Here is a 23,634-nt window from a genome sequence, read left to right as displayed (position 1 = left end):
TGGCTGAAGGACATCATCCACATTCTGACATGGCCATACCTACAGGTCATGCACAAAGTCTAACTACTCATATTAAAGTGGAACCCTTCTTGGCTGAAGAACACCATCCACGTTCTAACATAGCCAAACCTACAGGTCATGCGCAAAGTCCAACTACTAGTATTAAAATGGAACCCATCTTGGCTGAAGAACATCATCCACATTCTGACATGGCCACACCTACAGGTCAGGCGCAAAGTCCAGCTAATATTAAAATGGAAGTTTTCTTGGCTGAAGAACATTATCCACATTCAGACATCACCACATCTACAGGTCATTCACAAAGTCCAGATACTCATATTAAAATGGAACCCTTCTTGGCTGAAGATCATCATCCATATTCTGACATGGCCACACCTACAGGTCATTCACAAAGTCCAGATACTCATATTAAAATGGAACCCTTCTTGGCTGAAGAATATCATCCACATTCTGACATGGCCACAACTACAGGTCAGTCACAAAGTCCAACTACTCATATTAAAATGGAATCCTTCTTGGCTGAAGAACTTCATCCACATTCTGACATGTCCACACCTACAGATCATGAATATTAAATAAGGTGTCGAGAGGGGGTCAAGATCAGAAGGTAACAAAATGTACCAACGTCCCAGAGTAATTCAAATGGAAAAAGTAGGGGATGTGGGAGGCATGGGGACTTTAAAGGTACAGCAAAGTCAAAAATACGGATCATAGAATCAAATAAATTTAAGTCACAATAAAAAAGAAAAGAATACATAAATACAGACACAAAACTATGCATCTAAACATCAAGCATATAAGAAACCATAAGCTCTCATGCTACCACCAAAAACATGGTGCCCAATGTGTATAGGTCTTGCCCAACATGTTTTGCGGTAAGTTCTCCGCTTCTTCAGGAGTCTTATCCTAACAGAGAGTTTGTTTCACAACTATATAGAGAGCTTGTGTTCAGATATGGCTTGATGGTGATCCTGATATCCACAAAAATTGCAGATGGCCGGGATGATTTTTGTGCATATCAGGATCACCATCAAGCCATATCTGAACACAAGCTCTCTTTATAGTTGTGAAACAAACTCTCTGTTAGTATAAGACCCCTGAAGAAGCGGACAACTTACCGCGAAACATGTTGGGCAAGACCTATACACATTGGGCACCATGTTTTTGGTGGTAGCAGGAGAGCTTATTGTTTCTTATATGCTTGATTTTTAGATGCATAGTTTCGTGTCTGTATTTATGTATTCTTTTCTTTTCTATTGTGACTTAAGTAAATTTATATGATTCTATGATCCGTATTTTTGACTTTACTGTACCTTTAAAGTCCCCATGCCTCCCACATCCCCTACTTTTTGACCTACAGATCATGCTCAAATTCCAACTACTTAAATTCAAATGGAGCTCCTCTCAACTGAAGAACATCATCCACAATCTAGAATTCCAACTACTCCTATTATAATGCAGCTCCTCCCGACTGAAGAACATCATCCACAATCTAACATTTTCAAATCCCAACACTGAACAGAATTTCTAACTACTCTTATTAAGGAAGAATCCCTCTAATCCGATGAACTTCCAGTTACTTCTATAAGGCAGGAGCCCCTTACATGCAAAGATCTACGTAGCTCCCACTGATAATGAGATGTCCTATAGTAACATGGTCTCTGGCTCAGTTGAAAAAGATTTTTCAGAAACCAAGCATTTAGAAAACCACCTAAAACTTACCTTGTTCTAATTGTGGTAGACATCTTACCCAGAACTTGGAGCTTTGGGATCACCAGAAAGGTCATGGTGCAGTGGCAGCATGTGTTAGTCCTCAGTGCTGGAAAAGCTTTAGAGGGCAGTCAAAACTTGAAGGCCACCTGAGCACCTATTTGGGAAAAGAATCGTGCTGCTCTGGGCTACTACTCAAAAACTCTCACCTCCCCAACCACCAGAAAGTCCTTGCTGAAGAAAACCCAAGCTCTTTTACGGACGGAAGAAAATGCTCAAACAATAACTACACCCCTTACCCTCAGAGAAGTCAGTCCAGAGAAAAGCATTTTACCTACCCCGTTTGTGGAAAGTCATGCACCCGACCCTCTGACCTGAACAAACACAAAAAGATCCATGCTAAAGAACAACCTTATGCCTGCAAGAAGTGTTTCCAGACCAAGGCAGGGCAACAAAAACACGAGCAGATACACACAGGCAGCAAGCTTCACCAATGCCATGAGTGTGGAAAATCGTTCACCGGCAATGCAGACCTTGTCATTCACAGGAGGATTCACACCGGTGAGAAACCATTTCCTTGCTCTGAGTGCAGGAAACACTTCATCAGCAACTCTGCCCTTATCCAGCATCAGAAGATCCACCAGGGTGTCCGGCCACATTCCTGCATGGAGTGTGGGGCATGCTTTGCCTATCCATCTTAGCTTATCAGACACCAAACGCACACCGGGGAATGACCACATGTTTTTTCCGAGTGTGGAAAATGTTTCCAGATCCTGGAAAAGCACAATGCAACTCACACTGGGCATAAGCCTTATTCTGGTGCTGAGTGTGGGAAAAGCTACTCAACAAGCTCGTACCTCATCATCCATCAGATGATCCACCGGGGAGAGAGGCCCTATTCTTGTACATAGTGTGGGAAGTCGTTTGTGTGCAAGTCTTCCCTCATCGAACACCATAAAACGCATACCAAAGACAAACGCTAAGGCTGTATGAAATGCAGAAAGGTTTTCACCGAAAATCACCACCTCTTCAGATATTGAAGAACTGAAAATGCCTTGGAATGTGGGAAACCCTTGACATCTAACACCAAATGCTGGGTACATCAGAGAAACCCAGGAGGAGAGAAGCCGTATTCTTTTGCCGAGTGCAGTAAACGTTTTATTAAGCCCGGCCTACCTTGGCAGATATCAGCAAGTTACTGCCAAGCAAAAAATGACTGAGCAGCCTGTTGGAGGGAAGAAATTTTCAGGAAGGCTCTTCTTTATTATAAAACTTGCAGAATTTCTCCTTCGCTTCAGGCTCTTCTTTATGGTTGAATTTGCGATTTAGCTCATGTAAGCAACCTAAATGGCTTCTAGCTTACGTATGTAAATCAGAATAAATGGACAGATTTACCAGTTATTTTGCGTGCCTTTTACTAAAAGTACCCCAAAAGCAATACTCAAGCTCTTAAAATTATTGAAAATGATAGTTTAGTAGAGCTTCCTTGAGCTGTGACTGATTGACCTCCCTTTTTGATGGTTCCTGTATTCCCAACCCTGAAGAATGGCTTTTTGCAGGTGTTCTCCTTAGCTAAAACGTTGAGAAAGACTAGTATACAGTACGACACCTGACTGCATTACAGCAATAGGAAGGTTCAATTGAGCTTTAAAGTGGCCATAGGTTAACTTTTAGGCACGCTTATTAATATCTACAGGTCACACGTCCTGTGTCTTCTTTTGCCCTGGCTATCCCAGTGCTTGTTCTTCCAAGGTCCTCCAGGTTCTGTAGTGAGGTGCTATGGTTCTGAGCTCGACCTCAGTAACAGATTATATATACCTCCAGAGATGAGGTATTTTCAAAATGGATAAAAATGTATTTTAAAAATATTGCCATGATCTTTTACCATTGTGGGTACCTGAGGTCTCTCAAACACCATATTTTCCATATCTAAGTCTTCTTCAGTAGCAGTAGAATGGCTAATTTCCGACCTCCTCTGTGTTTTTGAACATCGGTGCGAGGCTCTGGTTTTTGTTCCCACTGCTTCCGCTTTTTGGGCTCCTACTGAACGACATGAACTGGTGGTGGCCCTTAGTCCTAAAGTCATGCAGTTACTGTGTTTCGGAGGCAGGGTTTTGGCAAGGCTCTGAAAAGGGGACCAGGTTTAGAGATCTTGGCAAAAACAATTGATTAAAACCAATGTTTGGGCAATCTGATGGCAAAACACAACACAAACTGAGGACCCATCAAAGGTGGGGAGAGGAAAAAATCTTGGCTTGCTTTACTGGTGACCAACTCAACATCTAGTTGACTGGGCATGGAGGAAAGTCAACCGATTCATTTTAAAGAACCGACCTGCTCTTTTGAGGGGAACCCGTAAGAATAAAAATATAGAAACAGTAACTGCTGACTTGTTTTTAAAGAGGCAAGCTCTAGGGATGTAATTCTCATGCTGCTTTTACAAGTAGGTTTCAGACATGAAACAAGTAGGCAGGGTTCCTCTAGAGAAGGCAATCTCAACCAGGGTTCAGTGGAACACTAGGATCCCTTTAGAACATGTGTCAAACACAAGGCCGGCGGGCCAAATCTGACCCGCCGGGCCATTTTTATGTGACCTTCGCACCCAGGGCTTTTTTTCAGCTGGAACGTGGCGGAACTCCCTTTCACTACCTCCCACTCTCACCCTCTGATCCCCCTTCACCACTGTCACTTGTAAACACAGAAGCCTTCTGCGTGTACATGGACAGCTTTCTTCTTGGCGACTCTCACAGATCCCTGCCTGTACTCACAGGGAAGACAGATGCGGACCAATGATCTCACTGCAAGTAAGAGAGAGGCAGAGTGGCCTACACTGCTAGGAGGTACTAAAGCCAGCCTCGGTAGGTGAGATGCAGGGAAGCTTTTGGGGGGATTTGGGGTTGCGGAGAGATAAGGGCACAGCCCTAAACCTTGCACTCTGTACACTGCGCACTCCTTAGCCCTGCACTCTGTACACCGCGCACTCCTGAACCCTGCATTCTGTACGTAGCGCACCTCTAAACCTTGCACTCTGTACGTAGCGCTCCCCTAAACCCCGCACTCTGTACGTAGTGCACTCCTGGACCCCGCACTCTGTACGTAGGGCACTCCTGGACCCCGCACTCTGTACGTAGGGCACTCCTGGACCCCGCACTCTGTACGTAGGGCACTCCTGGTCCCCGCACTCTGTACGTAGGGCACTCCTGGTCTCTGCACTCTGTACGTAGGGCACTCCTGGTCTCTGCACTCTGTACGTATGGCACTCCTGGACCCTGCACTTTGTATGTAGCGCACCCCTAAGCGCTGCACTCTGTACATAGCGCACCCCTAAGCGCTGCACTCTGTACGTAGCGCACACCTATGTTTCTACCCTCAGGTGCCATGTGGGTGCAGGAAAGTTAGGTTCTGACATTTGTTGTATTTATGAGGACACGGCTTAACCCAGCCACTGACCTAATGAGATATTGCTTGCCAGGCAGGAAGAATCCTGGATATGTTGCTGGGTGCGCCTAGTAAAAATGGTCAGCTTGCATCAGCGTAACCGGACCACAGCGAGGGCCACCGACTGGATCCTGATGCTCACCCACCTTAGAACCCCAATCGAAGCTACTCAGCAATCTCTACTTTGACTAACTCACAAACCTTTCTGTAAGCCCCAAAAAAAGGGTGCCATATCCCAAAACACGATGGCCGTTCTTGTTCAACAAACACTTTAAACTGGGGGTTGGCAATCCATCAATCACGATTGACTGGGTGACCGCGGGGATCAGCAGGTGGATCGTGACCGTGGCTTTACCATCCCCAACCTCCGCTGCCCTCCTGTTAACTGCAGAGCAGAAAGTGGAAGCTGGATGGAGTAATTGTTAGGCGGTCCTAGTGGCCATCACCAGCTTGCTATCATGAACTCCAGCAGCTCCTGCCTTCCACCCAGCACTATGCTGTCTCCTTATCTCTGCACTGATTAATACATGCTGGCAGGTAAGTGCTACCTACACAGACTGTATGTGGTGGGGGGGGGTCAATACACTGTTGGAGGAGGAGCTTGATGTGAACGGGGTCAGACGACACTGTTTTGGGGGGTACTGAACACTACTGGGGGGAGCAAAGAGGCAGAGGACACTACAGTGGGGGGTGATGTGAAGGGAGTACAGGACACTATGGTGGAGGTTACAGAACACTACTGTGGGGGAAGGAGGGCAGAGGACACTGCGTTGGGGGGGGTATGTGCAGGGGGCAGAGGACACTACAGTGGAAGGGCGAAGTGAAGGGGACAGAGAACGTTGGGGGGGGGGGGACCAAAACACTAGTGTGGGGGGGGGGGTGTCAGAGGACACTACAGTGGGAGGGTGATGTGAAGGGGCAGAGGACACAGCATTCGGGGGTACAGGACATTACTTTGGGGGGGCAGAAGACACTGCTATGGGGGTCGGAGGACACTACAGTGGAAGGGTGATGTGAAGGGGACAGAGGACACTACAGTGATGCTGTCTTTTTATTGGAAGCTTGATATTTTTTGAAAAATGCTGACTATGACCCTATCCCTACAGTTAAGCACAGAAGTGGAAACATGATGCTTTGGAGCTGTTTCTCTGCTAAAGGTACAGACCGACTCTGTCGCATTGAGGGGCCAATGGATGGGGCCATGTATTGTAATATCATGGACGAGAACCTTCATCCCTCAGCCAGAACACTGAAGATGGGTCATGGATGGGTCTTCCAGCATGACAATGACCCAAAACAAACCGCCAACCCATAAAGGTGTGGCTCAAGAAGGTCATGGAGTGGCCAAGTCAGTCTCCAGACCTTAATCCTATAGAAAATGCATGGAGGGAGCGGAAACTTTGAGTTTCCAAGCGACAGCCAAGAAACCTTAAGGATTTAGAGAAGATCAGTAAAGAAGAGTGGACCAAAATCCCTCCTGAGATGTGTGCAAACCTGGTCACCAACTACAAGAAACGTCTCTTACCTCTGTGCTTGCCAACAAGGGTTTCTCCACCAAGTACGAAGTCATGTTTTGCTTGTGGATTAAATACTTATTTTACTCACTGAACTGCAACTCAATTCATAACATTTGTATCATGTGTTTTTTCTTGATTTTTGGTTGATATTCTGTCTCTATCATTTAAAATACCCCTATGATAAAAATTATACACCCGCCATTTCTTTGTAAATGGGCAAACTTACAAAACTTACCAGGCTGGGAAGAATGGAATTGAACCCCGATGCATTTAAGCCTAGATTCACGGATATCATATTTTTTTTGAAGAGACGGATAAAAGTGTGATACGGACTCAACATGTCTCCAAAGCGGAAGCTGCAAACCCAGACCAATACCATCCAAACCCGAAAACAAAAAAAATATACATTACAGCCACATCCGTTTTCTTGTTTAGTTCCCCCCCCCTTTATTTTTACCTGGTGGTCCTGTGAATAATAAACCACCTGACCCTGAGCGGCTACCCTAATTTCTCCACTGTGCCCATGATAGGAACCATGGTTGTCACACAGGGTGGTCTTCAAACATGTCTTCCTCTCTATTTTGTGGTGGATTAATGGGATTAGTAGTTTATGCAAAATAAATATTTAACAGTGTTTGAACGGCTTTTCCAGCTCACATGAAGTGACAAGGACGCTGCATTTCTGGCAGGATCTAGGGCAAGGGGTGTCAAACTCAATTTCATCGCGGGCCGCATCAGAATTATGGTTGCCCTCAAAGGGCCGGTTATATCTGTAGGATTAGATGTCCAGAGCTCCCCATGCCCCCTTACACGGGATTTCAAGAATCCCCCCCACCATCAGAAGTCAAAAGTCACCCACCTTTCCTTACATCACAATGCCCCCTTACCTTGTGCTGCTGCCACAAAGAAAATGCGGGTGGATCTGGGAAGAAGTGCCGAGTCTGGAGGAGAACCAGAGGAGGCCTGGAGTCAGCCTCCAGAGTCTGCTGAATGCTGGGACCAGGAGAGGGAAAGGCAAGGTGGTATTGCGGCTGCACACAGAGAGGTGCAGGATCTGTAGGAGAAGTTCTGCCCTCCTCTCTGCTGCAGACTGCTGAGAAAGGGGGGGGGTGGGCCAAGATGAGCCTTTCTGCAGCTGCACAGGGAAGTGCAGAATCTAGCAAAGGAGTTCTGTCCTCTCTGCTCCTGAGAAGGTGGGGGCAGAGACAAGGGGGGTGTTGCAGCTGCAGAAGTGCGAGGGCCACATAAAATGGCCTAGGGGGCCGCATTCGGCCCACGGGCCTTGTGTTTTGACACCTGTGATCTAGGGGGATTTCCTGTATTAGTTGAATGTTGCTGCAATACATTGGGGGGTTTTTTTGGGACTAGATAGCCTATTCCTCCACATTGACACCAACATATAAAACAGGGGTCTTCAAACTATGGCCCTCCAGTTGTTCAGGAACTACAATTCCCATCATGCCTAGTCATGTCAGTTTAACAATGCCTCGTGGGTCGTGTAGTTCCACAACAGCTGGAGGGCCGTAGTTTGAAGATCCCCGATATAAAAGGTCACTTGATATTTGCATAAACTCCTCCCAAGAGCCAGCCCACTGCTTGCATCAAGGACCGTAGTTTGAAGATCCCCGATACAAAAGGTCACGTTATATTTGCATAACTCCTCCCAAGAGCCAGTCCACTGCTTGCGTCAAAGGCTGAGAGCGCTTGAGAAAAAGTACTGAGGCTGGGTGCTGTGATGCGGTGTACAGCCCCTCCTAACCAGCCATGATCCTCCTGCATTGCACAGGAATGAGATCGGCAAATCAAAAATAAGGCGTGTAATGGAAACTGAAATATTTAAAAAAAAAAAAAATTTTATTAGCATGTTGATGAGGGAGGAACCAGGTAAACAAAAGCCACCACGCCGTCTGATAAACCCAATAAACCTTGCACAAGGCTGAAACCTGAGAGGAACGGATAGGACTGGAATAACTTATTGGCATTTCTATCCAATAGAGTTGCACTACTGTTTCCATTGGGCAGGGGTCTCCAAACTATGGCCCTCCAATTGTTTAGGAACCACAATTCCCATCATGCCTAGTCTGCGAATCTCAGAGTTTTACAAGGCCTCTAGGGGCCTGTAGTTCCACAACGGCTGGAGGGCCGTAGTTTGGAGATCCCTGCCGTAGGGCTGTCTGGATTCTTCGATGGAAGTTCCTACATGTCAAAAGATCTCTACAGCTTCCTTGGTTTGTAATGGAACTAAAAGCTTCTGATACTGAAGCACCATACCACACCACAGGCTATTAGTCCAGATATTAATTTATTCCAATGCAGGATCAAATAGGAGACATCTATACGTTCCAACGTGTTTTGGGGGCCAACACTAAGCCCCTTCAACAGGGTTTAACCAAATAAAGCGGTCATGCTTCAACCAGTTGCTGATAATCACTGCATTTGGTTAAACTCTGATGAACAAGGTGAGTACTGACCCTCGAACCGTGTTAAAACTTTCATCTTTTCCTTGATCCTGCATTGGAATAAATCAATATCTGGGCTAATGACCCGTAACGTGGCACTTCCAAGGTTAGATCCATTTAGTTGCTATTTTCGGTGTCTATCTACCCCCACTTAAATTTTATAAATCTTTAAAAAGACGGGGAAACAAAATGGCCAACTAAACAAACCCTACAACAATTTTGGCGCTTCGAGAAAGCAAATATAAAAATACGGCTTCTTAAAATTGTAAGCAACTCAAGATTTTCTTTTGAAACATCAACTGAAGAAATGTGTCTCTTCTGAAGCTTATTTAAGGTCCATGAATCTTATATCCATAATGAGCAGAACACATTTGGGCAGAGGTCGGGGTGCCGGGGAAAGTACCGTCAGAGTTTGTCTTTCAATGTCCACACCAGTAATGACGATAAACCCTGCCACATTTTTCTCCTCGATGCTTTCATCCGGTAGTCCACCTTCGAGAGGCACCACACTGAGCAGGTGGTGAGCCATGTCTCTGCCCGGTGTCACCGGCACCAGTTTCAGCTGATTATCCTCCTGTGACATGCCCAGGGGAAGGCAGGAATCGGGGATCGAGGGAGCTCCGACTTTGTAGACCTTGACCTCGGAGAACTTCACCTCGAAGGCGTGAGGGTAGAGAGAACCTCGAGGGCCGTAGAAGTACTCCCGCACCCGCTGATCTCTAGACTCCCTCCGGCACTCCTTGGACCTCTCTGAAGCTCCACCAGATTTAGGGAGCAGAATGGTATGGACAAAGTGTGGAAGGTCTCGGTGGAGGTCGTTGTACAGACGTTCTTGGTCCAGCACGATCACGACGTCCACTTCGAAAGCAGAAGCAGCGTGTATTATGGCTTGATAGCCGGCGCCTTTGACCCAACCGCAAGTATTAATGATGCAGCCGCTGACTGCAGCTCGACGATTGGAGTCACATCGCAGGTTGAAGACCTGAGCCAGACGGGAGGTCAGCTGTGGAAGGAGAAGCAAAGTGGCGGTCAGAAGTCATATACATGGGAAACACATCGAGCAGAAAGAGAAATCGGTTCTATGGTAAATGTACTGAGAACTTATACTTCAGTTATGTATAGACAGGTAACCACCCATCCTATCGAACCTGGCCATTCATGGTGGAATCTCCTTTAAACCTACCAATAATATCTTTGGACTTACCAATGACTACGTGGTAGAAGGGCCTACCAGATTGGATACTACCTTGGGATGTAATACCAAGTTCTTTGGACTGGGTTGGTACAGTAGGTACTCAAATAACAGTTTTAGAACATCTTCAGGACACTGTTGAACCAGACTGTGATATTAATACCTAGCTTTGGATCTATCAAGGGCATCTGTGAGGAGGTTTCTACCAGAACACATTACTGCCATTTTATTCCACTCAGCAAAGGCATCCAAGATGGTCTTTTCCTGAACACCCTACTGCCCACTTCCTGCAGATGCTGCCACCAAATGGCATCTTCTAATGGCAGAGCTGAAATCTTGAGTAGAAAGACTTTACCAACCACTGGTGAAGCTACCAGCATCGACCCTCATATGGAGCCATTTTATTCCACTCAGCAAGGGCATCTAAGGCAGGGCTCGACAAACTCCAGGCGCCAGGTCCCCACTGCGACCAAAGGTTTTGACCTGGTGCCTGGGCTACCGCCGGAAGGTCCCCGCACCATGGGTGGGCCCCCCAGCTATGTATCCCAGGCTCCGCTTGCCCATCTGCAGGCCCAGCGTAGCTAGTGCTACGGGGTAGAGGGGGGGGGGCGACACACCCATCCGCTCTCCTCCCCTTCTAGTTGACCCGGAAGTAACGTGTGATGTAATTTTCGAGTCCCCAGTGCGATGTGCAGTGCATTCCATTCAGCGGAGTAAAGGGGAGACATGCAGGGTCTTTTAGATAATGGATGTCTCAAAGAGAACCTGTCAACCAAATAAAATAAAAATCCACATAAAATCCCCCTCCCAAAAAAAAAAAAAAAAACGAGGCTTCCAAACCCAACATATAAGCATGTGCAAACAAACTCATGCGGCCGGCGCCTACACCTTAAAACGTTGAATGCAATACACGTTACATATTGCCACGCACGCCTGAACGAGAGCAATAATTCTGGCACCAGACCTCCTCTGTAACACTAAACTGATGACTTATAGGGGGATTTTAAAGCATCACCTATGGGAAATATAAAGTTCTCAGTTACTATACTATAAATATGTGACTGTAAAATTATTACAACAGCACAAAATGTAATAAAATATCATTGATCATAAAAAAAAGGTCCAAAATTCAATCCAAGTGAGAGGCAAAAAAGTGCTCTGTTGCCAAGTGCAGAAAATGTATCTCAGATATCATCCGTTGGTGATAAATTTCCTCTCGAAATGTCACTGTCAGCATGACACATGTAATGGATCTCCCAAACATCAAGAGGAGGCCCTCAGGGATGTCTAAACCAACCAAACGAGGTAAATCATCAAGCATGAGGGAAAATATTCATAGTGTTGTATTTATTAAATTAGCTTGATGATATGCCTGAGGTCCAGCCGCCATTCTAGGTCTAGTGTGGCGGCACCAGATGTAAGTGGATTCTTGTACCATTTGTTTGCACTGCACTGGACCTTTGGTTCTAATATATGTGCCAGCGTTCTTACTTGATGATCTGACAACTCGATGATAGGAGTCTAAATATTTTTACCTTATTTTATTTTGGTTATTTTTATTTTTTGATTTAATAAATACTACACTATGAGTATTTTCTCTTGTGCTTGAAGATTTACCTAATTTGGTCAATTGAGACATCCCTAAGGGCCTCGTCTTGATGTTTGGGAGATCCATTACATGTGTCAATCTGACAGCGACATTTCGAGAGGAAATTTATCACCAGCTGAGGGTGTAATTGCTGTCCTTACCTCATTTAGTCGGCTGAGACATCCCTGAGGGCCTCATCTTGAGGGTTGGGAGATCCATTACATGTGTGAATCTGACAGTGACACTTCGAGAGGAAATTTATCACCAGGCGAGGGCGTAATCGCTGTCCTATAATTTAGACAGCAACAAATTCTGGTGAATTTGTATTTCAGCTATTTGGTGAAGGCGATAACCGCACGGGTGATACCGGAGATACATTTTCTGCACTTTGCAACAGAGCACTTTATTGCCTCTCACTTGGATTCAATTTTGGACCCTTTTTTATGATCAATGATATTTATTACATTTGTGCTGTTGTAATAATTTAACAATTTTTTTTTTAATTATTGCTATCGCTCTGGGGATCGCAGCGATACCTCACATGTGTGGTTTGAACAGCGCTTTCTTCATCTGCGAGCACAACTTCCGTATACGTTTCCTTTCGTGAGCGAGCTCACGGCGACTAGGGCGCTTTAAAAAAATGTTTTACCCTAATTTTTAATTTTAGCACAGGTTTTTTTTAAAAAAATCTGATCACTTTTATTGCTGTCACAAGCAACGTAAACATCCCGTGTGACAGTAATAGGCAGTGACAGGTTCTCTTTATGGAGGGATCAGGGGGGGGAGGGGGGGGAATGTGACAGTAATAGGCAGTGACAGGTTCTCTTTATGGAGGGATCGGGGGGAGGGGGGGGAATGTGACAGTAATAGGCAGTGACAGGTTCTCTTTATGGAGGGATGGGGGGGGGGGGAATGTGACAGTAATAGGCAGTGACAGGTTCTCTTTATAGAGGGATCGGGGGGAGGGGGGGAATGTGACAGTAATAGGCAGTGACAGGTTCTCTTTATGGAGGGATCGGGGGGAGGGGGGGAATGTGACAGTAATAGGCAGTGACAGGTTCTCTTTATGGAGGGATCAAGGGTCTAAAAGACCCCAAACCCCTCCACTACACTTCCAATGTATTCAAAATGCCGAAAACAGCATTTTTGAAAATACTGTCACCTTTTTAAATTCGGCGCCTTTAGCCGCCGAGTAACCCGTATGAAACGACGTCTTGAACGCGGCTTGTGGGTTACATCATCGGAGACCCAATCGAAGCTGAATCCGGCTTAGTTCGGGACTCTAACCAGCAGGCAGAGGTGCCGGCTGGTTGCTCGGGTCTCCCCGATCTAAGATGAGGATCAAACCCTGATCTAAGAGGAGGTCTTTTTCTGAGCACCCTACTGCCAAGCTCCAGCAGATGCCACCACCAAATGACATCTTCTAATAGCAGAGATGGGATCTTGGATGGAAAAATGCTAACCAGTGGTGAAGCCACCAGCTTGCGGGTTACATCATCGGAGACCCAATCAAAGCTGAATCCGGCTTAGTTTGGGACTCAAACCACCAGGCAGAGGTGCCGGCTGGTTGCTTGGGTCTACCCAATCTAAGATGAGGATCAAGCCCTGATCTAAGAGGAGGTCTTTTTCTGAGCACCCTACTGCCAAGCTCCAGCAGATGCCACCACCAAATGACATCTTCTAATAGCAGAGCTGAAATCTTAAGTAGAAAGATTCTACCAACCACTGATGAAGCCACCAGCATCAACACACAAATAGAGCCATTTTATTCCACTCTGCAAAGACATCTGTGATGAGGTCTCTTCCTGAACACCCTACTACCCAGTTCCTACAGATGCCATCACTAAATGGTATATTCTAACGGCAGAGCTGAAATCTTAAGTAGAAAGATTCTACCAACCACTGATGAAGCCACCAGCATCAACCCACAAATAGAGCCATTTTTTCCACTCTGCAAAGACATCTGTGATGAGGTCTCTTCCTTAACACCCTTCTGCCCAGCTTCTGAAGATGACACCACCAAATGACATCTTCTAATAGCAGAGCTTGGGATATTGGATGGAAAAATGGCCAACCAGTGGTGAAGCCACCAGCATTGACCTACAAATGTAGCCATTTTATTCCACTCAGTAAGGACATCTAAGATGAGGTCTTTTCCTGAACACCCTTCTCCCAGTTTCTGAAGATACCACCAAATGGCATCTTCTAATGGCAGAGCTGGGATCTTGGATGGAAAAAGGGCCAACCAGTGGTGAGGCCACCAGCATCAACCTACAAAAGGGAGCTTTTATTCCACTCAGCAAGAACGTTTATGATGGGGTCTCTTCCTAAACACCCTACTGGCATCTTCTAATAGCACTGCTTAGGATCTTGAGTAGAAAGATTCTACCAGCCACTGGTGAAGCCACCAGCATAGACCCACAAATGGAGCCTTTTTTTCCACTCAACTAGGGCTACAGGGATGACAAGGTATTTTCCTGACATGACGTTACTGCCCAGCTCCAGCAGATGCTACCACCAAATGGCATCTTCTACTTGCAGAGCTTGGGATCTTGAGTAGAAAGACTTCACCAGCCCCAACCCACAAATTAAGCCATTTTATTCCACTCAGCAAAGGCATCTAAGTTGAGGTCTATTCCTGAACACCCTTCTGCCCAGTTCCTGCAGATGCCATCACTAAATGGTATATTCTAACGGCAGAGCTGAAATCTTAAGTAGAAAGATTCTACCAAGCACTGATGAAGCCACCAGCATCAACACACAAATAGAGCCATTTTATTCCACTCTGCAAAGACATCTGTGATGAGGTCTCTTCCTGAACACCTCAACCCACAAACAGAGCCACTCTGCAAAGACATCTGTGATGAGGTCTCTTCCTGAACACCTCAACCCACAAACAGAGCCACTCTGCAAAGACATCTGTGATGAGGTCTCTTCCTGAACACCTCAACCCACAAACAGAGCCACTCTGCAAAGACATCTGTGATGAGGTCTCTTCCTGAACACCCTACTGTCAAGCTTCTGCAGATGCCACCACTAAATGGCATCTTCTAATCCCAGAGCTGGGATCTTGAGTAGAAAGACTTCACCAACCACTAGTGAAGCCAGGGCTCGACAAACCCTGGGCGCCAGGTCGCATTTGCGACTAGAATTAGCGACCTGGCGCCTGGGGTGCCCTGCAGGAGGTGTCCTGTCCCTTTTGCGCCCCCACCTCCTCCCCGAGTGCACGGACTTCCGTGCCGTCCGAACATTGAGGCCCCGGCTTTTCGGCCTTCTTCTGTGAGTGAGAGAGGCTTCCAATGGGGAACTGGCGCCCTCTTGTGGTGGCCGGGAGTAACGACTGTTTCCACTGCCTGTTCTCAAAGCATTCCCATCTCCTTCCTAAGAGATGAGAGAGAAGTTTTTGCAGACTTCATCTCCCTGTCCAGTTACCTTTGCTTAAAGGTAAGTGGACTGGGAGTGTGGTTTTTATCATTAATTTATTTTTTAAATTAAAAAAAATTATATTTTTTTCTTTTTTTTTTTTAATTATTAAAATATATATTATATATATATATATAATCTTTTTTTTTTTTCTTCATCGCCATGCCACAGCCGAAGGCCCCTTTCACACAGCTGTCTGATCAGGTCCGCCTGTCAGTTTTTCAGGCAGGCTCTGAGGAAGAGGCACGGGCCTCGAAACGCGTCAGCCCTCTGTTTTCATGAGATATCGGACTCCTATAATGACGCTGCTTCATGGAATTGATGTGTTTGTCTTTCACGCATGTTTGGGAGTAGCTGATTTTTATCTTTTTATTATCAATAAACTCGCTTTTAGGATAACGCGCTAGGCTGGTGCGCCCTTTCTTTGTTTTGTATCTACAGTGTTTTGGTCGACCGCCCCGGTCGTAGGGGGCAGCAAAGCCTAGCCATTACGGATTGCAAGTATGAGTACAAGTTCCAGGATTGAGGCAGCCTGAGGACCAGGTTCTGAGCGCAGGAGTAGGGTGCTGAGCAGTACCATTCTTTTTCTGGAGTTTCTCAGGCAGACCTGATCGGACCCTTCATTCTCCTCTATGGAGCGGTAATCTGCCGCCATCTGATCCTGTCCGCCAAAAACAGACGGATGGTGGTTCTATTTTCTATCCACCCCGTGGATCGGATCAGATGGCAGCGGATGGAAAGAGACAGACGGTCTGTTTCCATCCAATTGCGCTATAGAGTGGGGTTCTAGTCGTATTTATGTGTAAATTTAGTATCCGTTTTATTAAATAAAGCTTGGTTGTTAGTTTAAAAAAAAAAAAAACTGGCTCCTAACTTTTTTAGCTGGCTCCTAGATTTCAGGCAAATTTGTCAAGCCCTGAGTGAAGCTTCCCACATCAACAGACAAATGGAGCCATTTTATTCCACTCGGCACTCAAATCTTTCTAGGTCTGACCAAGCATGGCCACAAAATTTACCATTCATCCCAGGAACTGATTCTATCTCACCAGTCAATGCTCCAACAGGTCTATTCCTCAGGCTATAATCAGCCAACATAACTGTCCTCTGTCAGGACCTTGAGTTCCGACCACCATAGGATCCATGGTGGACTATAAACCAAGATGAAACCTAAGAGCCATGATATGGAAGAGCCCAGATTAGCCAACTGACTCAATGAAGGCGTAATAAAAAGTCCTTCCTCACCTTGTTGTAGAGCTTGATGTTAGTCCCCGGCGTAGTGGAGCCAAAGTGATAAACGAGAGGAGCCTGAGTCGAGAACCCTTCCTCCACGTCAGCTGGCCGTTCCACACACAGAGCCCCGACCGTCCCCGGGACCGACACCGAGCCCTGCCCGACATCTAGCTCCACCATGGCTGGGCGCCGGCCGATCCTCACCCCGTAGTTCAAGAGCAGCCGGCAAAGCGTAGATTTACCGACGTCGGACGGCCCGGCCACCAACACCCGAGGCCCGCGCTCTCCTTCCCGCTCCGCTTGCACCCGCATCTGCTCCAGGGCCACGTGGGTGTTGAGGTAGAGCAGCATGGGGGTGTCCTTGGAGACGTAGGCCGTGTCCGGGCTCCCGAACAGCTGGACGGTGCACCCGTGCCAGGTGAAGACGGCGGCTCGGCTCCCCGGCGGGAAGGTGTACTTCTTATTCTTCACCAGCTCCGTGCCGAACGCCTCGGCGAGGCCCGACACCAGCTCCACCTGCACGGGGGCCGAGCCTTCCACCTCCAGCCGCAGCTCCGTCTCCTTGTCCAGCTCAAACTTGGTGGAGGGGACGCTGGAGGAGGAGGAGGAGGACGGCCAGGAACTGCTGACCTCCGAGTTCCCGCTGAGGACATCTTCCGACATGGCGGCCACCTGAAAAAAAATACGAAAAAGGAAGAGATGAGGGGTTAACGAGATACAAGAACGGGAAAGACTACAAACATAAACAAACCCAACTCAAACGCCGATCTACCAATCAGTTTCGATCGCCCTACTGGAAGCCCCGCCCAACCAAGCTAACGCATCACGCCATCCCCGGTAGGTGGAATCTGCGTCTACGACCCCGAGGGCTTTGGCTTTACGAAGCCAATTAATTAAATTCACCACAAACCCCCCCGTAGTTTTCTGACGCGGCCATTGCGCACATACGCAAAAAGCGCCGATTAGCGCCACGCCGACAAACATTTCCGCCTGCCGTTCAGTCATTGTGGCCATCATTAGTTACCCATAGCAACTGCTCAGGTCTCTCCCAGTGCCACTTCCTGGTTGCTATGGGCAACAGCTCCACCTGACTAAGCCCAGCCCCCAGCCAGAAGCACAATACAACCCTATCTGCCCTCCCCAGCCAGACAACTTACACCATTTACACCAACAAACTCACCAGCAGCGTTAAACAGCACGACCGGAAGTCACACGCGGCTCAGAAGCTCTTCCTGGGGGTCATAATCTGAGGGGAAAGAAAGCCGCGGCCATTTTGTTGTAGACCAGCTCTCTTTTTTTTTCACGGGTTACAAGTACGTCCTCCACTTCTCCCACACACATATAATTTTCTTTATTACACTAACACGTAAGTGCAAACATAACTGAGCCTCGAGAAACAGGTTAAAATTAAAGTGTCCGCAATTTCGGAAGAGCGGCGGCCATTTTGTTGTAGTCCGGTAAGCTTACCTGAAGAGATATTCGGTGTCAAAATAAAGCTTTAACCATTTCATTAAAGAAATAGCACTTTTCTCTTAAATAGCAGTAGATTGTATTGTGTTTTGAGGCGAGGTGAGCAAAAGGAGTAGCAAAATGGCAGCCATTTTGTTGTAGTCCAGTTTCTTTACAGGATGTTCAGTGTCAAACAATTGCTCAAACTATTTCAATAGATAAATAGAACCAATTTCTCTAGTTTGTAGTCCATTTTATGGTATTTTGAGGCTGGCGAGTAAAAGACGTAGTAAAATGGCAGCCATTTTGTTGTAGTCCAGTCCCTTCACTGACAGGATGTTCGGTGTCAAAACCTTTTTTAAATTGTTTCAATAGATAAGTCGCACCTTTCTCTCTACTTTTCCGTTTATTTTAGGGTATTTTTGTGGTGTGGGAGTTAGGGTATTGCACAATGGCTGCCATTTTGTCGTAGTCCACAACAAAGACACTTTCTCAGAATCCCATAATCCCCTGAGTGTCTGGACCTGAGCTGATTTGAAGGATTTGTGATACTGGAGTGAGTGTTGGAGAGGTAATTTTTTAGTGCTGCTGTTATTAATTCCATGAATAATATATGTATTGTCATGTAGGGATGTGAGGATGAGTCATACTGACTTAACTCAACCGGCATGGGAAACAGAAGTCTTCCTCGCTCTGAGTGGGCCGTGGTGCCACCATCTGTAACGTTGCCACCTTTTCATGCGATTTCAGATTCACTGAAGCAATTTCTTAGCCGTGTGGTCAGCTGACGTTGATTCATGTTATGCTATAGTTCAGTGGTCTCCAAACTGCAACCCGGGGGCCTTTGCTTGCTTTTATCTGGCCCTTGGCCATCCACTGACACCAACAATGGGGTACGGTTCCTCCCAGTGACATTGTGACATCAAGGATGGGGCACGGTTCCTCCCAGTGACATCAAGGATGGGGCACGGTTCCTCCCAGTGACATCAAGGATGGGGTATGATTCCTCCCAGTGACATCAGGGATGGGGCACAGTTCATCCCAGTGACATCAATGATTTGGTTTGGTTACACCCAGTGACATCATTGATGGGGCAAGTCCTCATCGTTGAGGTCACTGGGAAGAACCTTGCCCCATCCCTGGTGTTACTGGGAGGAATCGTACCCCATCATTGATGTCACTCGGAGGAATGGTGCCCCATCGTTCATGTCACTGGAAAGAAGCTTGCCACATCACTGGTGTCACTGGGAGGAATTGTGCCCCATCGTTGATGTCACTGGGAGGAACTGATCCCAATCATTGATGTCACTGGGAGGAATCGTGCCCCATTGATGTCACTGGGAGGGAAGAGTGTCCTATTGTTGATGGCACTGGAAGGAATCGTGCCCCATCTTTGATGTGACTGGGAGGAACAGTACCCCATCGTTGATGTCACTGGGAGGAACCGATCCCCATCGTTGATGTCCCTGAGAGGAACTGTGCCCATCATTGGTGGCACTGGGGGGGGAGGGGGGCAACAGTGCCCCATAGTTGATGTCACTGGTAAGAATTGTGCCCCATAGTTGATGTCACTGGGAAGAACCGCGCCCCATCGTTGATGGCACTGGGAGGAATCGTGTCCCATCATTGATGTCACTGGGAAGAACCGTGCCCCATCGTTGATGTCCCTGGGAGGAACCAATCCCCATCGTTGATGTCACTGGGCGGACAGCAATGATGGGGCAAGGTTCCTCCCAATGACATCAACAATGGCGATCGGGTCCTCCCTATGACATCAGTGATGAGGAATCTCCAGTGACATCAACAATGCTGCACGGTTCCTCCCAGTACCATCAACAATGGGACACGATTCCTCCCAGTGACACCAGCGATGGGGCAAAGTTCCTCCCAGGGACATCTATGATGGGCACGGTTCCTCCCAGTGACATCAACAATGAGACACGATTCCTCCCAGTGACATCAACAACGGGACACGATTCCTCCCAGTGACACCAGCGATGAGGCAAGGTTCCTCCTAGTGACATCAATGATGGAGCACGATTCCTCCCAGTGACACAAGCGATGGGGCAAGGTTCCTCCTAGTGACATAAAAAATGGGGCACAGTTCCTCCCAGTGACATAAAAAATGGGGCACAGTTCCTCCCAGTGACATCAACGATGGGGCACGGTTCCTCCCAGTGACATCAATGATGGGGCACGGTTCCTCCCAGTGACATCAATGATGGGGCACGGTTCCTCTCAGTGACACCAGCGATGGGGCAAGGTTCCTCCCAGTGACATCTATGATGGGGCACAGTTCCTCCCAGTGACACCAGCGATGAGGCAAGGTTCCTCCTAGTGACATCAGTGATGGGGCACGGTTCCTCCCAGCGACATCAACAATGGGGCACGGTTCCTCCCAGTGACATCAACGATGGGGCACGGTTCCTCCCAGTGACATCTATGATGGGGCACGGTTCCTCCTAGTGACACCAACGATGGGGCACGGTTCCTCCCAGTGACATCAACGATGGGGCACGGTTCCTCCCAGTGACATCAACGATGGGGCACGGTTCCTCCCAGTGACATCAACGATGGGGCACGATTCCTCCCAGTGACATCAATGATGGGGCACGGTTCCTCCCAGTGACATCAACGATGGGGCACTGTTCCTCCCAGTGACATCAACGATTGGGCACGGTTCCTCCCACTGACGCCAGCAATGGTCATTGTGTACTCCTACTGATGCCAGGACATTTTCTACTCCCAATAGCCACAGTGCGGCTCCCCTGAAGTCTGAAGGACAGTAAACTGACCCTTTGTGTAGAAGGTTTGGAGACCCCTGATTTAGTTGGACACGAGGCAGAGCGCCGGCGTGATGACAGCACTGGCCCAAGTCTTGGGCGTCGTATGTTCCTTAGGCTCTTCTAAGGGTTAGTTGGCCTTTACCAAAAAACTGCCCATGCAGATTGGCGGTGTCTATAGATTAAAGCCTCCTGAGCGGCTCTGACTAAAGTTGAATAATGCCCTTGATATAGGCGTAGGACTTTTACGTACCTCATGAAGCCTGAGGGAACAACTCCCGGAGATGGCATTATCCCGTCCTTCCTTGTTACCATTACTCTTCACCTCCACCGCCACAGCTTTCAAACGCTGAGCTCAGAACTACCAACGAGAGGAGAGAAAACGCATGAAGGGGACTAAATCACAGAAAGAGCTCCCTCCTGTGGTGAAGGAGGTGAACAGTATTAGCTAGGCTTCTCTTGGCAATGGCCTTAGCAATGTCCTGGGAGTTTTCCAGTCAGGCTTCATGAGGTACATAAATGGCCTACACCTAATGCAAGAACATTATTTAACTTTGATCAAAGCCACAACGATCGTTGTTATCTACAGATGTCCCTTATCTGCATTGGCAGTATTTTGGTAAAAGTGAACCAACCCTTTACTGATGGCAGGAGAGAAGTTAGTAATAGCGAGCAAATCAGGACCCCTCTCTGGAGCAAAGTGGGCAGAATCTACTGGATTTGTCAAATCTCATCTTATTTGGCTATCGAAAATTAGAAGATCAGACTGCGTGTTGATCGGATGTTTAAGATGACCACTTGACGCGTCGTTCCGATCGCTTTTGGTGTCGAAAGCTATTTGGAAAATGTGAACAAAGTAGCAATTAATTGATCAACTAGAGGTTGATTGCATCATCCCATCCAATCATCTTTCCTTCTTCAAGATCGAATAACAGCGTTCGAAACGATCATGATGAAAGATTGATAATTACAACCTTCGATCAGGATGTAATAAAGATTGTTTTATCGAAGGATCAGATTAAGATGCATATGGCTGCCGGTGCCCTGATGAGCCCCCCCGTAGCTGTGAGACTATATTACCCAATAGAATTGTAACCTATTCTTCAAACTATGGCCCTCCAGTTGTTCAGGAACTACAATTCCCACCATGCCTAGTCATGTCTATGAATTTCAGAGTTTTACAATGCCTCATGGGATGTGTAGTTCTGCAACAGCTGGAGGGCCGTAGTTTGAGGATCCCTGCTATATATCGTTGTTTTGACATGTTTGTGCAATAAAGTTTTCCTGCTTGCCGCCATTTCAGGTTGCCGAAGCCTAATTATTTAATGGATGCCCCAAAAATGAGGAAGGACAGGCCTAACGTCGCCCAGATAATATTAAACCTCACCCTTGAGACCATCTTCCTGCTGACTGGAGAGGTGAGGAGGATTCTGGGAGGTCACATGACATCACTCTTATCTCTATTAATAAAACACAGACCTGACCGGAGAGGTGAGGAGGATTCTGGGAGGTCACATGACATCGCTCTTATCTCTATTAATAAAACACAGACCTGACCAGAGAGGTGAGGAGGATTCTGGGAGGTCACATGACATCACTCTTATCTCTATTAATAAAACACAGACCTGACCGGAGAGGTGTGGAGGATTCTGGGAGGTCACATGACATCACTCTTATCTCTATTATTAAAACACAGAGCTGACCGGAGAGGTGAGGAGGATTCTGGGAGGTCACATGACATCGCTCTTATCTCTATTAATAAAACACAGACCTGACCGGAGAGGTGAGGAGGATTCTGGGAGGTCACATGACATCGCTCTTATCTCTATTAATAAATCACAGACCTGACCGGAGAGGTGAGGAGGATTCTGGGAGGTCACATGACATCACCCTTATCTCTATTAATAAAACACGGACCTGACCAGAGAGGTGAGGAGGATTCTGGGAGGTCACATGACATCACTTTTATCTCTATTTTTAAGACAGACATGTCCGGAGAGGTGAGGAGGATTCTGGGAGGTCACATGACATCACTCATATCTCTATTAATAAAACACAGAGCTGACCGGAGAGGTGAGGAGGATTCTGGGAGGTCACATGACATAACTCTTTTATCTCTATTAATAAAACACAGACCTGACCGGAGAGGTGAGGAGGATTCTGGGAGGTCACATGACATCACTCTTATCTCTATTCATAAAACAAAGACCTGACCAGAGAGTTGAGGAGGATTCCGGGAGTGCCCTACTGGCTCTGGTGTTCTTGATGGAAGAATATATTGCTTTTCCTTTCAACTTTCAGGATTATGAAGTAATGAAGAGGATGTCTGATGATGGTGTCACTGCCTGTGTCCCTGGGGCATTGAACAGGAGCCGTACTTTGAGTCCTTCACCTCTCGTTATGAAGCAGAAGAATGACAAGAAAATTCTGGAACTCACCAACCAGGTCATTCACATACTAACTGGAGAGGTGAGTGCTGCTTGAACACTGTACAGTCTCTCATCATTTCCACGTCAATAGATTTAGGTTAGAATCACCTACCTGGCCCAGTCCAGGTTCTCAGAATGGCAGCTTCAGGAATTATTGTCAGCTTATGTAGGACAGCTCACTGGATAAGGTTCCATAGCTCTACATGGGGAAATTTCCATTCACATCCCACCTAAAAATTTTACTGAGCACAACTTTGTGTTGGTCAATGGGCCCGTAATTGTCTTTGCTGAAGCTAAAAGGTCCTTCCAACCAGAATTTACATTACTGTTGGTGGAAAAGTAAAACCACCAAACAGTTTCTTGAGCAAAAATGTCAAGTTTGGAGACCTCCAAGT

General features: G+C 46.9%; 2 protein-coding genes across 2 annotated transcripts in view; one reads left to right on the top strand and one right to left on the bottom strand.

Annotated features, from left to right (window-relative positions):
* Positions 1-23,634, top strand: part of LOC309564391 (uncharacterized protein) — a 213,271-nt gene that overhangs the window by 163,450 nt on the left and 26,187 nt on the right. The window contains exons 18-21 of the mRNA XM_082269020.1: positions 46-586; positions 1,763-2,401; positions 9,902-10,229; positions 23,112-23,279. Coding sequence (XP_082125146.1) covers positions 46-586; positions 1,763-2,401; positions 9,902-10,229; positions 23,112-23,279 — 1,676 coding nt within the window. The remainder of the gene's footprint in view (positions 1-45; positions 587-1,762; positions 2,402-9,901; positions 10,230-23,111; positions 23,280-23,634) is intronic.
* CLP1 (cleavage factor polyribonucleotide kinase subunit 1) lies at positions 9,290-17,795 on the bottom strand. The gene is made up of 3 exons (XM_082267045.1): positions 17,759-17,795; positions 16,591-17,250; positions 9,290-10,148 (listed from the first exon to the last, which is right to left on the bottom strand). The coding sequence occupies exons 2-3, from the start codon at positions 17,239-17,241 to the stop codon at positions 9,471-9,473; spliced, it is 1,329 nt and encodes a 442-aa protein (XP_082123171.1). The 5' UTR covers positions 17,242-17,250; positions 17,759-17,795; the 3' UTR covers positions 9,290-9,470.

Source organism: Pelophylax lessonae (genome assembly GCF_965119305.1).
Source record: "Pelophylax lessonae genome assembly, chromosome: 9".
Taxonomy (NCBI): domain Eukaryota; kingdom Metazoa; phylum Chordata; class Amphibia; order Anura; family Ranidae; genus Pelophylax; species Pelophylax lessonae.
Note: the sequence above shows the minus strand (reverse complement) of the source record. Positions and strands in the feature narration are given on the sequence as shown.

Excerpts from the sequence above, each read along its gene's own strand:
- CLP1 (XM_082267045.1), bottom strand. The coding sequence starts at position 17,241 with ATGTCGGAAGATGTCCTCAGCGGGAACTCGGAGGTCAGCAGTTCCTGG. Across the intron at positions 10,149-16,590 it reads ACATCAAGCTCTACAACAAG|CTGACCTCCCGTCTGGCTCA; the intron begins GTGAGGAAGGAC and ends CTCCTTCCACAG.